We start from the raw sequence: 16,973 nt of genomic DNA, 5'->3' as shown, positions 1-16,973 counted from the left end.
ACAAGATGTATGGGGTTCGGGAGCGTAGAGGGTGAAGTGTTTCAAGAGGAAGGAAACAACTGTGTCAAGCGGTATTTAGAGGTTGAGTCACGGGTAGAATGAAAATCAGCCTTTGGTTTCAGTAGTATTTGGTCACCGATTGCTTTCATGAAAGTTGGTATGGTAAGTTTGAAATCCTCATTGGGTAAGAAAAATGGCAAATGAGGAAGTGAAAGCTTTAAGCATCGATAAATCTTCAGACTTATGCTGAAGAAAAGGAGTAACATTTGAAATAAGAGCTGGAGGTGGAAAGTGGCTGATATTAAGGAAATTTGTAAGCTGATCGGAAATCCCAGGGGAGAGGAACTGCTGAAGCAAATTCCAGAACAAGGCCGCTAAGGAGATGCGAGAGAGGAATGAAAAAACGCCCCATCATTTCTATACCTAAAAGTTGCCAGAGACTTCAGGAACCAATTCAGGCCCCGCCTCACATCAGCGTGTAGCAGCCTGCACTTTATTTCCTTGAGAAAGTTAAGCACCTTAACTCTTCCACCGTATACACTGCGGCAAGCTAGACAAATTGAGGGCAAGGAGAGGTTTACTCTGAGCTTAGTTATCCAAATTTCCCTTTCCGCATCCTCCATGCCTCTGAATTCAAGTAAACAGAAGCCTGATCACTTTTTTATGTGCAACATGCAAGATACTTCCTTAGTAATAATACATAGTAACAATAGGTGTATTACATTAAGTTTTAAAATCTTGATAAAACTTCTGTTATCTTTCTTTATTTCTCCTCTTCATAGTCCATATACCCTTACCATAGTCTTTAGTTCCTGTTATTTGCATTTCCTTTGTTAGAGTACTATTCCAGGTTGGTTGCTGAGATTTCGGTTATTTCTCCAGTTGTATAATGGTACCTCCCATTAGGTAACAGATAAGTAACTGAAAGGCTGCCTCAGTGTTGATACCTCTGAATATTGAATCATATTCTTATACACATCAGTGTTGAGCATTCAAGTAAATTCAATTATGAATAATTTATAAAGTTCAACAAATGTTTCCCCACAACCATCTTGGGTGTAAAGAAAATGACTGACATGCCCTGAGTTTGTGCAGATCCTGATTCACTTGTATTTCTCAACGGCGCCTCAGGTGCCAATGCACTTGAACAGCTCTGTCAATCCTCTCCGCAGCCAGGTGCCACTGTTTTGACTGACATCAGAGATCTGTGTCTTCTTAGAAGGATAAAATTTTATGGGAATGCAGATGCTAATTACTCTTGCCTCTGGAGAGGAACAGCATTAGTCAAATATGAAGGAAAATGACTCCCACAAAACAGATACACATGTCAGCTAAAGGTCAGGCTTCTCTGTCTAAATCTAAATTACATTATCACCATCTATTCATTCAACCCCCAAATCTCTGCTGTGAGTCTTCTATTTTCAGGGCACTGTTACCTGGGAGTTTACTATAAAAGACAAACATCTCCAGCCCCCAAAGAGCCCAGGAAGGAGAGAGAGGAGTAAGCTTATGCTGACTACGCCGTGTATAAATGATAGGGGAACATACGGACCATGATGGAGCAGCAGTTCAAAGCGAGGCAAGTGATACACGTTGAGGGTGAGGCAAGTCAGGAATGTTTACCTGGAGGAGAGAAGCCCGAGCACAGCCCTGAAAGATGACTGGGGGTTAGTGGTGTGAAAAGGCGAGGCAAAGAGAAAATGACCTTCCCATGGATGCGGAGACAAGAGAGCTGGAGCGCTTGTGTCATTCCAAATGTTTTGGAACAGCTTCCAAGATAAAAGGAAACTAAGATGTACTTAGACAATTGAATACAGGACAAGATGACACCACGGGTGTGTGTGTATCAAAGGCGATAAGCATGAGGGCTGGGATACATGTAACAGTCTGCCCGACGGATCCTGCACCTGCATAACCTGGAAAGGGAGGCAAGAGACAGGGTATGGGGCTCAGCAGGATCACCCAGTGCACAGACAGAAAGGAGAGAGAAAGTGATCAACATAATGAATTTAGTATTTTGAGATGCTGGACTATATTTTAAAGGCTGGGTTATCAATTCTCTCTCTCTCTCTCTCTCTCTCTCTCTCTCTCTCTCTCTCTCTCTCTTTCCTGGAAATAATAAAGACTTCTTGAGGTCCCTGCTCTCTCTGTGGGTATATGCTCCCTGGACTGACTTAGAAAACATAATGATGATCATTGGAGGTTCTTCCCATCTTAAAGCCTAAATGCTTTTGGTGTGATACACAAGAGTTTCAAAGAAAATAATGCCAATAGAGGCTAACTAACTCTAACAGAATAAATTTATATGAACAGCAAATAATTCCAGAAAGAGATCATTCCAGGATTCATACATTAAATCAGATAAGAACCCAGAAATTCGTTTGATTTTATTTGATTCTTTTCAGCTAAAATATTTGTAATTAATGTTATAGTGTTCTCAAGACATGATGTGATGGTATACGCTTGTCACAGTAGAGAAGAAAAATTAATGAATTCATAAATTAGTGTGCTCTTTATACCTCTCTCATAAGGGCATTTACATGTGGCTGAAAGACAACAGAGAGATAGTAGAGCATACAAGTTGGGTAGAGCCTGAATCTTTCCTTTAAAATTCAGGAGATAAAATTAAGCTCAAGTAGATATTCCTAAATATTAAAATTTAGTCATATTCACTAAAAACCATATGAAGACAGACCACCTCAATTAAGCAAATTATTAACCTGTCTAGTAGAAGGAGAAATGCCTTTAACTCACCCCCTAATTCATGGCATTCTGTTAACTGTATAGGAGTTTGAATTAGGTGAGCTTTAAAATCCCTTTCAAACCAAATACTAAAATTGTAAGGGCACCAGTTGGCTTTTGGTAAGTCATTCAAACTTAATATTTCTGCCCTATTTGATTATAATTTGATTACTGAATGAATATGGGCAATAATTTGACAAGTGAGTTCACAACAGGGCCAGATTTAATCCAAATTGTACATTTGAAAACTAGCCAGCTAGGTCTTTTTTATTTCCTAGTCAGTGACAATGCTCACATAGACCATCCTGAAAGAACATAGGCCTGTTCATTCAGAATTCATTGCCCTGTACATGAGATCACCAGATCTGCTTAACAGAGTCTTTGAGTTTTATCACTAATTCATGAGAAAGTGCTGCCTCTGTAACCAGAGACTTTAAGAACTAAAATTAACATTTCCAGTGCTTTCTGGCTTTGAACCAGGATTTGAAAGGTACAAAGAATTAATTATGTTAATGTGCACCTAATAATGCAAGTGAAATAAATGTCATGGGAGCAAAGCTTAATCATAATTAGTAGATCACAAGTTTTGAAATAAGGTGCTAATATGGAAATTTATTGAGATACTTCTTAATGGCATGATGATACTATTTCTAGTATATATGCTGCTGAAGTGACCACATAATACTATTTCTAGTGTTAAACTGGTCAATGGCAAGTATCAAACAATGAAACAATAGATTTATTAAAATGAGTCAATAAAATTTTTAAAAATTTCCAAATGAAATAACAAGTCATTATGCAATTAAACTGATTTTACAATTATGAAATTAATATGAAAACCATATTACATCACAATTAGTTGAACCATATTCAAATATATGAAACATGTAATTTTATCAATAAAAAATGGCTTATGGAATTGAGGGAAAAAGTTCATGTCAACTGTAGTGTTACTTCTAAAGGGTATTTAAAAAAGAAATAATCAGCATATAGCTGAGTTTTCATTTTTAATGTAGTAAAGCAAATTAGCATGTGACATAAGCCATCTCTTAATAATGGTTTTAAGCTGCATTGACATAATCAAATTTCTAGAGGAAATTTAACTTGCATACTAGACAGTTTAATTATCTGGTATACATTTCAATAGTTCCTGGCCCTGCTGTGAACTCACTTGTCAAAAATATAAAATTATTTTGATAGAAAATATGCCAGAGTTTGTCATGAAGAGAGTCTATAGCAGTAATTTGAATATTTTGATAAGCTTTAATTATCTGGTGAACCATCTGCCTGCTGATACATATAAATGTGTAAGTTCATTCAAATATTACTTAATTAGACCAAAACCTGGATGATGATATAAGAACTAAAATTATTCTTATGCCAACATTTTTATTCCAAAAGTTCTGAAAATGAAAATAATCTTGTCCTCCTTAATAGGAAGATGATAAAGTTGGCATAGAATTTGAAAATTATATCTAACTTTAATATTCTACTTCAAAAATCCCTCCTTTCCCCCCTTTATCTAGGTTACTGATCCTGCCACTTGCTACTTTCCAGGAAATAGATATTCAGATGCATTGTGCATTTTGATTTTACAGTGCTCTCTATTTGATAAAGCACTGTCACATGTATAACTTCACGCGGTCCCCACACTGCCCTGAAGTATGTGGTTGATTATTAATTATTATTCTCTTGTCACAGAGAAATGGAAGTCAAGTTTTCCAGAACAGTTCTGATTTCAAATCCAGCCCAGAGCCTTCTCAATATTGCTAAAGCTGGCCCGTTTTGCTTATAAGAGGGTCTCGATGTGTTTTACTCTTATATTAGATAAAGTTGTGACATGAAAGTTATACTCTTTCTAGTTTAAAGTATATTAAAAGGGGCTGCAAGGAGTTGATAAAAATAGGCACACTGGTACAATAAAAAAAGGATAGCAGAGAACCTGATACCATGGCAGGAAAGAGAGAAAATACACTTTTCAAAGAGGCTCAGGAGCTCCAATGTCATCAGAAACTCAGCTCCCCTTGGTTCAACCTGGAACCAGCTGGCTCCATGTCCCTGAGCACATCATGGTCCTGCATCCAGGCACTGTGGCTGGTGTTGACATCAGAATGCTGCGGGCCATCGGGGAAGGATCATTATGCCAGCTCACAGAAATGCAATAATATTATTAACACCAATAATGATAATAATAGTAATAATAATAATAATAATGTTTACCAAGTACTTGAACGTGTCAAGCATGTGATGAGGCCTCCTTTCCCAATCAATCATCCAGGGTCCCTTGACCTTCACCTGCAGACTTGGTCTTCCCCCAGTACCCAGCACTTGTCCAAAATGTAGGCAAGAATGCTATGAAGATATTTGCCTCATAATCTAAAATTCAAAAAACCAAATCACCATTTCTTTTAGTGAGGCTCAAGTTTCAGGCCCTATTTCTCATCATAGCCCACTTCCCGATTCCTAAACTATTTCCCCAATATTTGTTCTGGTGCTTACAATAATACCCTCTAGATTTTAAACTCCATGAAAGAAAAGACCATATTGGTCTTATTCGCTACTGTGGGCTCAGTAGTCAGTATCCAGTGCCTGGCACAAAATAGGTGCTCAAAATAAGAATTAAGTTGAATGTACCAGTCTAACCCTTATACTTCAATTCTCTTAGTGTAATATTCCTAATATCACCATTATTATCATTAGTGGCTACCACTTACTACTTACTACGCTCTGATGCTTTATATATATTATGTTATTTAATCTTCACAAACCTTGCAAGGCAGCTAGTATCATTTCTGTTGCTCAGAAGAGGAAAATTAAGCTCCATGAGGCTAAATTGTTTTCACAGAGCCTGTCACACACAACTGGTAAATAGCAGAACCACAATTCAAACAGAGATCTGAGTCCACATAGAGCCACCACATTCCTTCCTCTGGGCTCTCCTGGGAATTACCATGACCTTCTGAACACCAGACCAATGTTTTGGACCTTATTGCTCCCTGACAGTCTTTCCTGATGTCAGATGCCCACATTTCCAATGACTTTCTGACCCTGCTTCACTCTTTCTGGTGCTGGGACATTTTGCCTTAGCTGTCTCCCTTGGGCACCATATGACTGCATATCTTCAGTAGCCACACCCCTTGATCAGAGCCCTCCCTTTACCAAGTATACCAGCAATAGTTTTTATCCCCATAGTGGCATCTTCTATGAGTGGGCTGGGAGAACAGGCTTCAAAGAGTGAGTGTCAGCAAAAGGCTTTCAGCGTTGCCAAGGGTCACCAAGAGTAAGTATAACGATTCACAACAAAAGGCAGAAGTGGGATGGAGTACAGATGAACCAGTTGAGTATTAATTATTAGATGGGTTTAGAATGGGAAAGAGGCAGATAAAAAGCACAGTGCTGGAAGCTTGAGTGATTGCTACAAACTGACCTGCTATGCCCTTTTACTTGTTTTTGGAAATCAGCCTGGGGAGAAGAAGGGCTGAGTTGGTTCAAAGGGAACCACATGCATGCTTCTGCTATTTCTTCTGCCTGAGACATGGATCTCTGTATCCATGGCTTGGCTGATAATAAGCTTCCGACACATGTTTCATTGGATGAGTAAATCACCCATTTTTTTTTTAAAGACAGTGTTAAACATGCCAATACTTCCTCCATACCACTGTCTGCTATACTCTAGGAGGGGAGACCAGGCTTCCTGTTATTGCTGCAGTGAAATAGACCACACCCAGCATGACTGGCATTATTACGCCAACTGCACCATGCATCCACAAGGCTGCCTTCTAGAGCATTAATCACATTTTACTACTCTATTATGTATTGTTTTATACACGTATCACTGAAAATCATAAGGGATGTGTCCTAAGATCTCTGTTGACAACCCCAAGCATATTGATTGAATACCATTATGGATAGTTTTGATCATGAAATTCAGTAGCAACTAAATGAAATATTGAAGTGCGTTTTTCCAAACTTTCTTATTCTATCAAACACAAAATGGGTGCCATTAATTGTAAAACTAAATGTCTTTGTTAAGTTAAATTGATGTTAATGAAGAAACACAAGTCTCATATTTCACAAAAGTTGCTCTAAATAGAAGGATGACTGAAGAAAAAGGCTTGGAAGCCAGGTGCACACTGGGCAGTGGGCTGGGCCCCCTCACTGGCTCCCGTGTGCCAGCCACACAGGGCATGTCATTCTAACCCAGGCCAGGACACATCCTAAAGGTGCCGTGATTCCATGGGCCCTTGGGATCACTTGCAAATAATTGGAACTGTGACTATTGAATGGACAAATGTCAAGGCTCTCCTTCACACGTTGCTCACATCAAGTGGAGGGAGCAGTACAGACTACTGACCAAAAGCACAGGCTTTCAAGTCCTACAAGTTTGGGTTTGGGGCCCAGGCCGCCTTTCTTAGTAACTGTGCAGCCTTGGGAAAATGACTCACTTTCTGACCCTCATCTCGGTCATCTGGTAAAGGAAGCTGAGCACTGTAGTCACCTCATGAGGCCACAGTGAGGATAAAATAAAGCAATACGCATAAAGCACTAGGGACATCGCTAGGTATTATTAGCTTTTAATTTGATTATTAGATTACAATATCTGGGCAAGGGCTATGCATTATGTTTGTCTGAATCCTTAATGCAGCTGAAAAAAATGCTTAATTTATTTAAAAGCCTAGGCTTCTAAAGGAATAAGCCGTAAGTTTTAGAAAAAAATACTTCTATATAATACAGGTCAAGTGGGGTGAGATCATAAGAAACGGAAAACCTGCAGCCTCTTCAGCTGAGCATAATCAATAGCAGCATAGAAAGCGGGTTCTGAGTCCCTTAAACATGTTTAGTGATCAGCAAATTTATAAAAGGACGGGGACTTCGTTTCTGTTAAAAGGAGTGTAAATATTATGCTTGTTTGAGCTTTCTGAGCTTTGGCCTGGAAGGCAAAACTGAATGGGTTTGCTTGCCAGGAAGAATCTAAGAGAATTTCATCTTTCCTCTGCTCTTAACGCAAACCTAGTTTCATTTTCTCTTTTCTTCTGCCAAGGGAATATCTTAAAGCACTCTGGCAAGCTCAGCACTGCAGCCAATCCTGTTTCTGAAACTTTTACTGATCCAGAAAATAGCTTAATCTGTGCTCTCAGGGAGAACAAAGATGGATGGGGGATCTCCAGCAGTTGGCACCAAAAATTCCTTAACTTATAAAGTGATACTAGAACTAGTCACCAAAGAAAGAGGCTTTTTGTGGGGGCTGGGGTGGGGAATACTTTGCTGTAACATAATATCTCCCATTACCCTGGCTGGTTTGGCTCACTGGATTGAGCGTCGGCCTGTGAGCTAAGTATCGCTGGTTCGATCTTCCAGTCAGGGCACATCAGAGAAGGAAAACTCTGATTCCAAAAAACCTCCGCTGCCTTGCGGCATACCTCTTCAGGGGAAAGGCTAAGGGACTAAACCCCGACAGAAAATCCGGAGCCGGAGTCCCTAAGGCGGTTTGACGTTGTAGTCAACACCGGCAACTCCTGCGGCGCACCTGAAGCCAAGCTGTATTGACTCCGTCTTTCCCTTGGATCCTTCAGCTGCGAAGAGAGGGGGGGGTCTGCTGCATGGGCAACAGCAGACCCTCCATATCACCCTGCCCAGGCTCTGTAGCTTCGGCTCCACTGGAGAGGACACTCCAGCGTCATCGCAAGATGTCAATTCAACACGGGAGGAGACAGATACTGTGTCACTCCCGAGTCGGACTGCACAACCATTCTCGGCGGTGCAGGTAGACTCTTAAGAAGCTACACCATCGTCTCTCGAGACTGACGGCTGCCGACGACGAATATCTCCCAAATAAATGGCCTCTCCCAGCCTGAGGCAGAGTGGCTGTTTTGAATAATTGCTATTTGTAAATGACACCCATTTCAGGAACCATTGTTTGAAAAGAGACAAGAAAAAGAAAAAGAACAATAGCAAAGAAAAAATTTGTCCTGCAGTCAGTCACTTCAGCAAGCACTTCCAGTGCCGCAAGCAGATTGTAACAGCCACCACTTACTGACCCTCACTCTGTGCCAGACACTTTCCATGTGTTTTCTCCTTCTCACATTTAATTCTTGAAATAAATCTGTAAGGTAGGAGGTAGTATTATCCTCATTTTGGTGATGAAGAATTTATGACTCCAAAATACTAAATGACTTGTAGAAAACCAAATAGCTCCTAAGTAATGGAGCCAGAATTTAAGCATATGTTGTCTTAACTACTAAGCCCTAACCATTCTGCTTTACTGCCTCCCAAAGATGAGAGAAAAACTCACCTTGATTACCTTACTACTGGCAAGGACAGCTTAGGACTTAAGAACATTGTGGACATTATGAAAGAGGACAATACAGAATCAGACAGAAAAAATACAGAAGTAAGTGGTGGCTCCAACCATTTATCTGGGACTAGAAAGATAGTTCCTAGTCAAAGAAGAATGGATGGTCAAAATGAGACCACGTTTTTATTTAAATATGTATATTTTTATAAACCACTATGTGTTTACCTATATATAGTGATTAACCATTTTTATATACATTCCTTTTTTTAAGTCCCAATTAGAGAATGCCTGTATAGAGCAAACACTTGTATCCACCTACTCCTACTAATTATAATTATTGAACTTTTTCTGGAACATTCTTCCCCCTTTCCCAGTTTTGCCACAACCTATTACATTTACACTAATTTCCATAATTTATAATTATATTAAGTGTCTATTTGTCTACTTACTACAATCATGTCTTCTGCTTTTAAATATCTGGAATGAGGTTCAGAAATGCATTCTTCATTGTTCACAGCAGGTCCAGCTAACAACAGAAAGACCAGGGATGGGATCAAAGGGTCATTGGTATTTTCTGATTTTTATAAAGTCCCACATGGAGGATAAAAATCAGGGAATCTCAGCTACAGAGGTCCCCCCTGAGGAGCAAGGGGTCCCAGCCCCACACCAGGCCCCCAAGCCCAGGGTTCCAGTGCCAGGAAGAGGAGTCTGCATAACTTCTGGCCATAAAATCCATCAGGGAATGTGACTGAGAAAGACAGAGGGCTTCTGGAGTCCCAGGCTGTTTCATTTAATGGACCCAGGCATGAACTTACTTGGACTCACTCCCTCTGAGCTCCAGAGTTGGAGAAGCAGCTCAAAAGGCACAAGGGACATACAGGGAAGAACTGAATTGTCTGACATCAGGATGAGAGCTGAAGGGGCAGCTTTCTCCCAGACAGAAGTGTTTGCAGAGGCCATTGTTCCTTTGATGAGCCCTTGCCCCACAGAGCTGAGAAGCCGGTGCCACATCTGGGTTTCTATCAACCTAGTTCACACGGTTTGCTTCCCTGGGACCCTGCTCCACCAAATTGTGGGCCTGCAAGCAGTTCCTAGTGGCTTTTTCATACAAATGGCCTGTCTTGGTTTGTGCTTCAGACTTCCCTAAAACTTCTCAAACAAACAGCATCTGGCCTTGGCATGCCCCATACTCTTACTAAGTTGCCCCAGGCCCAGCACTAGTGGCAGCTTGGTTCTCAGCTTGGTTTTTTCTGAGCATCTCCAAGCCCAGCAGAAGCAGCAGCCATCTGCAGATCTATTTGTAGCTCATGCTGAGTGGCCTGGGAAGAACACAGGGAGTAACAGCCCTTGGCCTGCACTTCCTGGGGGTCCCAGAGCCAGCACACCTGGTAGACAGCTTCAGACCACATCAAAGCACCACCCAACCACCTTCACAAGCAATACATTCAAGGGGTAGACTCAGTAGGCACCAGAGAGCCCTTGAAATAAGTCCTGCTCTATAGAGTGGGCCCCTGCACAGCAGCTCCTCCACAGTCATTGCAGCCAGGCCTTGCAGCTGACTGGCCTGGGGGGTAAATTTCTCTCATTGGTGTGCTAACAGCCATTAAGGCTAAAATACAACAGGAGGGTGTGCACAGCACACTAAAAGATGACATCTGGAATGCCCAGGTGGGTGAACAAGGAGATCTGCCACTGGCTTCTACAGAACATCTACTACATTTGGCCACTCTACCAAGCCCAGGAGATGTAGCATCTCTACCTAATACATAGAAACAAGCCAGGGAGATTGCCAAAATTAAGAGATAAAGAAATATGTCCCAAATGAAAGAACAGAACAAAATTCCAGAAAAAGAACTAAATAAAACAAAGATAAGCAATCTACAAGATGCAGAGTTCAAAACACTGGTTGTAACGATGCTCAGTGAACCCTGTGAGAAGAGCAGATGAACTTAAAGAGAACTTCAACAGCATAAAAAAAGACATGGAAACCATAAAAAGAGAACCAGCCATAAATCAAGGGTTAACTAACTGAAATGAAGAATAATTTACAAGGAATCAACAGTGGAGTAGATAAAGCCAAGAACGAAAACAGCCATTTGAAAAATAAGGAAGCAAAAACACCTAATCAGAACAGTAAAAAGAAAAAAAAAAAATATATATATATATATATATAAATAAAATGAGGCTAGTGTAAGGATCCTCTGGGATAATTTCTAGCATACCAATATTCGCATAATGTGAGTACCAGAAGGAGAGTTCAAGAAATTAAAAACCTATGTGAATAAAATAATAATGGAAAACTTCCCTAACCTGGTGAAAATAGACATACAAGTCCAGGAAGCAAAGAGAGTCCCAAACAAGTTGGACCCAAAGAGGACCACACCAAGACACATCATAATTAAAATGCCAAAGGTTAAAAATAAAGAGAAAATCTTAAAAGCAGTAAGAGGAAAACAGAGAGTTATCTACAAAGGAGTTCCCCATAAGACTATCATCTGATTTCTCAAAAGAAACTTTGCAGGTAAGAAGGGACTGGCAAGAAGTATTCAAACTGATAAAAAACAAGGAACTACAGCCAGGATTACTCTAACCAGCAAAGCTATCATTTAGAATGGAAGGGCAGATGAAGTGCTTCCCAGACAAGGTAAAGCTAAAGGAGTTCATCATTACCAAGCCATTATTACATGAAATGTTGATGGGACTTGTTTAAGAAAAAGCAGAACAATAAAAATGACAACAAGCTCACAACTATCAAAAACTGAATCTAAAAGACAAAAACAAAAAAAAAACTAAGCAATCAACCAGAACAGGAACAGAATGATAGGTATGGAGATCATTTGGAGGCTTATCAGCTGGGAAAGGGAAGGGGAGAATGGGGGGAAAATGGTGCAGGGATTAAGCATAGTTGGTTGGTACAAAATAGACAGGGGGATGTTAAGAATAGTATAGGAGAGGGTGAAGCCAAGAACTTACATGCATGACCCACGGACATGAACCAAGGTGGGGAGTATTGCTAGAGGGAAGGAGTTACTGGGTGGAGGGCAGCAAAGAGGGCAGATTGGAACAACTGTAACAGCATTATCAATAAAATATACTTAAAAATAAATTCAAAGTGTAGGAAAATTACATTTAATAAATTTTGATAATATTTACTTAGTTTGGCATATATGGTTTTATGTATGCAACTTTAATATTTATGCATTATAATACATAAATATATCATATACCATATATAATAAAGAGTACACTTTTTGGAGGAGATGAGAATTATTGGTATATTTAGCTTTATATTTTTTCTCCCCCTACCTCCTTCCACTGAGCCCTGTTTAATTTATATTAATTGGATGCACTTAGGAGGCAGTATTACCCTATTGCATGGTAGAGAGAAGATTCCTGATTCTTGGGTTGTTCTGTTATTGGTTCTCTGATTTAGGAGGAAAACAGTGTGAAAATTATTATTTTTAAAATATACCTTCTGTCAAACCATGGGTTTTCCCTTTGCAAATAGCAAACTATATGTAAAACTTAGATTTTGTTTCTTAATTTGATTTGATAGATCTTATTTAATGTGTATCTCAGAATCTGAAAAACTTTTAGGGCTGAATTTTAATGTTATAACTTTTCATATCTTTGTGGGTGTGTGCCTTTATCATTAAATGGAGAGAAATTGGGAGATGCTAGATCTGAGGCTGCTATATCACTAGGTATTTCTAAAATATTATTGAATAAATATTTGTTTGAAGAATTGTGTTCCTTGATTCTGTGAAAGGATTAACTTCAACATCTGGATTTTCTTAATAGAATATTTATAGGGATGACTGTGATTATGTGCATTAATTATTATCTGTGGGAGTGGGGAGGAAGCTTCATTTTTACTTTCACATCACTGTCTCATGCCAAATGTATTGGTTTCTCTGTCTGATGCTAAATGCCTAATATGACTAGCTAATTTCACTCCCCTAATTAGCAAAAAGAGAACATTTTCATCCCTGTCTCTGTTAGAGCTTGCTCCTCACATACAATTTAATGAATCCCTCTGTAGGAAGTGTATGATGGGCCCGTGTTCCAAATGGGGACAAAATAAGGTCTTGAAGTTCTGCTAGGAATGGACTTTTTCTCAGTCTTTCATTGAAGAGATTATGATCATAGCCCAGGACTTAAAGCAAAGAAGAAAAGAATCCTGTTTGACAAATATTCTCTGGTCAACTAAGAACTGTGCTAGAAGAAATGGTTGAGATATTGTCTTTGTCCTAAAGAGCTTCAAGTCTAGTCTGGTAGATAAACACATAGCCAAATATAATAGCTACACTGTGGTGTGAAGAGTCGTGTAATAAAGGGATGAACGTGACCCGATGACACAGACATGAGATGATTAAGTCTGCTTGGTCAGCAGTCAGACAGAAAATAATCAAACAAACAAAAACCAAGTTCACCACTGCAGGAAGTCAGCAGGGCAAAAATATTACGAGCAAATATTGTGAGTCGCAAGTCCTATAGAAACTCGTTTCTGGAAATCTGCATCGAAAAGCTGAGTTTTTGAAGGATGACATTGAATACAGCCAAATGCATTCCCAGGTGGCAAGATCAGCCTATCAAATTTGTGTCAGCATAAAAATGTTTGCTCTGACACAGGAGAAATAAACTGTACACTATGCCTTGTCTAGGTGTGCATATTTGGAGCATTGGAGGTTAAAGACTAGGAATGGCCTCCTAAGCCATACTATTGGTTTTGAAATGTATCTTATGGGTGATTCAGAGGGTCTGGTGCAGAAGAATGATATGGTCATATTTATGTTTTAGAAAGAAAACTATCCACAGAATAGGGAGCTGATGCCAAGAAAACAGTTGGAAATAGTTTGTTCCTGCCAGCTAGATATGGAGCTTGTCTTCCATTGCTCTTTGCTTCTGGAAGAGGGTTAAGGCAAAGGAGGAAATAAAAAGGGAAAAGGGAAGGAAGATAAGTCTGAGGAAAATTTAAGACCAAATGTATGTATCGTTGTCACCCTGAGCGACATTTACACCAAGAACCAGCTGCTGTCTGATACTCTTAGCAAAAATTGTAAGGAAATCAGTTGTAAAGAATCAATAATTCCATTAGACAGAAAGAATAGCTTTCCAAATTATGGGAATTTTATCCCGGATATGCATTTGAATATTACAGGGAAAAATAAAGGATTAAGCCTCATAGGAAAGGAAAAGTGTACCCTATGTTATCATCTTTGGCCAATGCTTTCTAATTGTTCTTTTTCATATCTTTAAATACAGAATCCCCTTCACCTACAGCTGAGTTTAGAAAATTCATTAAGTTCTGATGCTGATGTCACTGTCTCAATCCTGACCATGAACAACTGGTACAATTTTAGCTTGTTGCTGTGCCAGGAAGACTGGAACATCACCGACTTCCTCCTCCTTACCCAGAATAATTCCAAGTTTCACCTCGGGTCTGTCATCAACATCACCGCCAACCTCTCCTCCACCGAGGACCTCTTAAGCTTCCTGCAGGTCCAGCTTGAGAGCATTAGGAACAGCACGCCCACCATGGTGATGTTTGGCTGTGACATGGAGAGCATCCGCCGGATTTTTGAAATTACCACCCAGTTTGGGGTAATGCCCCCTGAGCTTCGTTGGGTCCTGGGGGATTCCCAGAATGTCAAGGAACTGAGGACAGAAGGTCTTCCCTTGGGACTCATTGCTCATGGAAAAACCACACAGTCAGTCTTTGAGTACTACGTGCAAGATGCCATGGAACTGGTCGCAAGAGCTGTCGCCACAGCCACCATGATCCAGCCAGAACTTGCCCTCATTCCCAGCACAATGAACTGTATGGATGTGGAAACTACAAATCTCACTTCGGGACAGTATCTGTCAAGGTAGGATGCAAGACCCGGGTTACATTCCCACTCACAGGGCTGGGACACAGAGTAAAATTTCCCTATCTCCTTTGCAAAAATCTTGACTCTGAGTAACTTTAAACTCTAATATTTCTGAGGGGTTTTTGGATTACATAAGGCTAGAATGTCATGGACTATCACCTGGAATTTGATCTATAGACTTGTAGCACATGGTGTATAGTAGGGAACACCCAGTCCTGTTTTTAAACCCTAGCTAAGTCCCTTACTAGCTGTATGTTCTTGTCAAGTTATTTAACCACACTGAGCCTCAGTTTTCTAATTAGTAAACTGGGATAATATTGAATAGCTTGATATTATAATGAAGATACCATGAAATTATATATGAAAAGTACTTAACACTGTGCTCGGCTCATAGTAGATCCACAACAAATGTTTCTATCCTGCCCTCACTTTCCCATATCAACAGACTTGGACAAGTCTCTCTGAATCACAGAGAAAAAAAGTGAATCAAGCAGAAAATAGACTTTCTCTCTCCTCCTAGGCATTGATGCTTAAGACAGTATAAAGCAGCAGTTAAAGGTACAGACCCTGGAGCCAGACCCTGGACTTGAATTTTGGCTCTGTCATTTAATACTTGTGTGACTTGGTTAAGTTACCTAACTTCTCTAAGCCCTAGTTTGCTATGTTACATACCATTCATTTATATAATTGGTAGATTCTATTATCCGTGAAGACATTGTGATAGATACATAGATAGATGGGTAGATACACATATACATGCATACATATATACATACATAGAAATTTAGAACAAACTAAGAGTTTCTACAGGAGTGTTATGTGTGTGTGTGTGTGTGTGTGTGTGTGTGTGTGTGTGTGTGTGTTTTATTTAGGTATTTTTCCTCTCCGCTTCCTCAGTCCAGCTCAAAAGTTAAAATGAAAAAGCCCATTTAAATTAAAAAATAATGCATTTTATAGAAATGTTTTTCATGATCCACCAAAAGGAGAATATCCTTAAAGGATATCTTATAGTGGCCTAATTTTTTCTAAAAAGGTTCATCTATGGTCAGAGAGGTCAAATCAGAAAATTTCTGCTCTTTCAGAGGTGAAGGCTTAGCTCTAGGCTAAGCCCCATTTTAGGCAATTATTATCTTGAAACAGGGACATCTGATAATATTGAGGAACACAAGGCAAAATCATAGTATTTTACCTTTTAGAAAGATGTGATTATTTGATGAAAGATCAGAAGATCCCAAGTGTTTTACATGTAATTTTACATATGTGGATTGAGCACCTACTATATGCAAGGCAACATACTAAATGCCATATATATGGCAGAGTTTAAGTACCTATATATATACTCCCTAAAGATTGTTAAAAAATAAATAATTCAAAATTTATTTATTAGAAAACTTTTAATAATAAAATTAGATGTTCTACCATAATCTGATCTTTCTATTTTTTCCATGTTGCATTTGAATTTCCACAAGATGGAATTCTATGAATACTTTTATTTAATAGTTGTTGTCCAGATTTAACCTACTGTTTTTGAACTAGCACATAATTGAGGCTCAGGATTTTTACCTAGGATAAGAAACATTTCCCTTCATAACAAAAATATAAGCAAAGTTTTTATTTATAATTCAGAATAATCATTATTTTGAAAGGACAACTGTAAACAGCTGGCAGGAAAAACTACTTGTGAAAACCATGTTAAATATTTAGCATCTTTCTGTCTCATGTAAAATGGAAAGCCCAGGAAAAATGATTCTGTTTGGATCCTAGAAATGTTTAAAAACTACAGGGAGAAATATTTCTTGACATGAGTTATATATACTTTTGGGGTTCATTTTATCAAGATCAAACTGATCTTTCTGGCTCCTCAAGATTTAATTTATATTAAAGTTGTGTGCCTCCTTCCACAATAATCCCATGGCACTTTGTACATAAAATCATGTATAAATCATCATTATTTGCCTTTGTCTGACTTGTGAGCACAGATATAAATTGTATCAAGTGGAAATGTTATTATTCAGCCTAGTTTAATACTTAGTAGACACTTAACTAAACTTGATATAGAAGGA

The 16,973-nt window shown here is 39.1% G+C and overlaps 1 protein-coding gene across 1 annotated transcript in view; it reads left to right on the top strand.

The window, feature by feature from the left end:
- Nucleotides 1–16,973, top strand: part of GRIN3A (glutamate ionotropic receptor NMDA type subunit 3A) — a 157,749-nt gene that overhangs the window by 33,158 nt on the left and 107,618 nt on the right. The window contains exon 2 of the mRNA XM_090274511.1: nucleotides 14,303–14,907. Within this exon, the coding sequence (XP_090130637.1) occupies nucleotides 14,303–14,907 (605 nt within the window). The remainder of the gene's footprint in view (nucleotides 1–14,302; nucleotides 14,908–16,973) is intronic.

Source organism: Furipterus horrens, unplaced genomic scaffold (genome assembly GCF_987537825.1).
Source record: "Furipterus horrens unplaced genomic scaffold, mFurHor1.1.pri manual_scaffold_4, whole genome shotgun sequence".
Taxonomy (NCBI): Eukaryota; Metazoa; Chordata; class Mammalia; order Chiroptera; family Furipteridae; genus Furipterus; species Furipterus horrens.
This window is presented reverse-complemented; position numbering and strand designations above follow the sequence as displayed.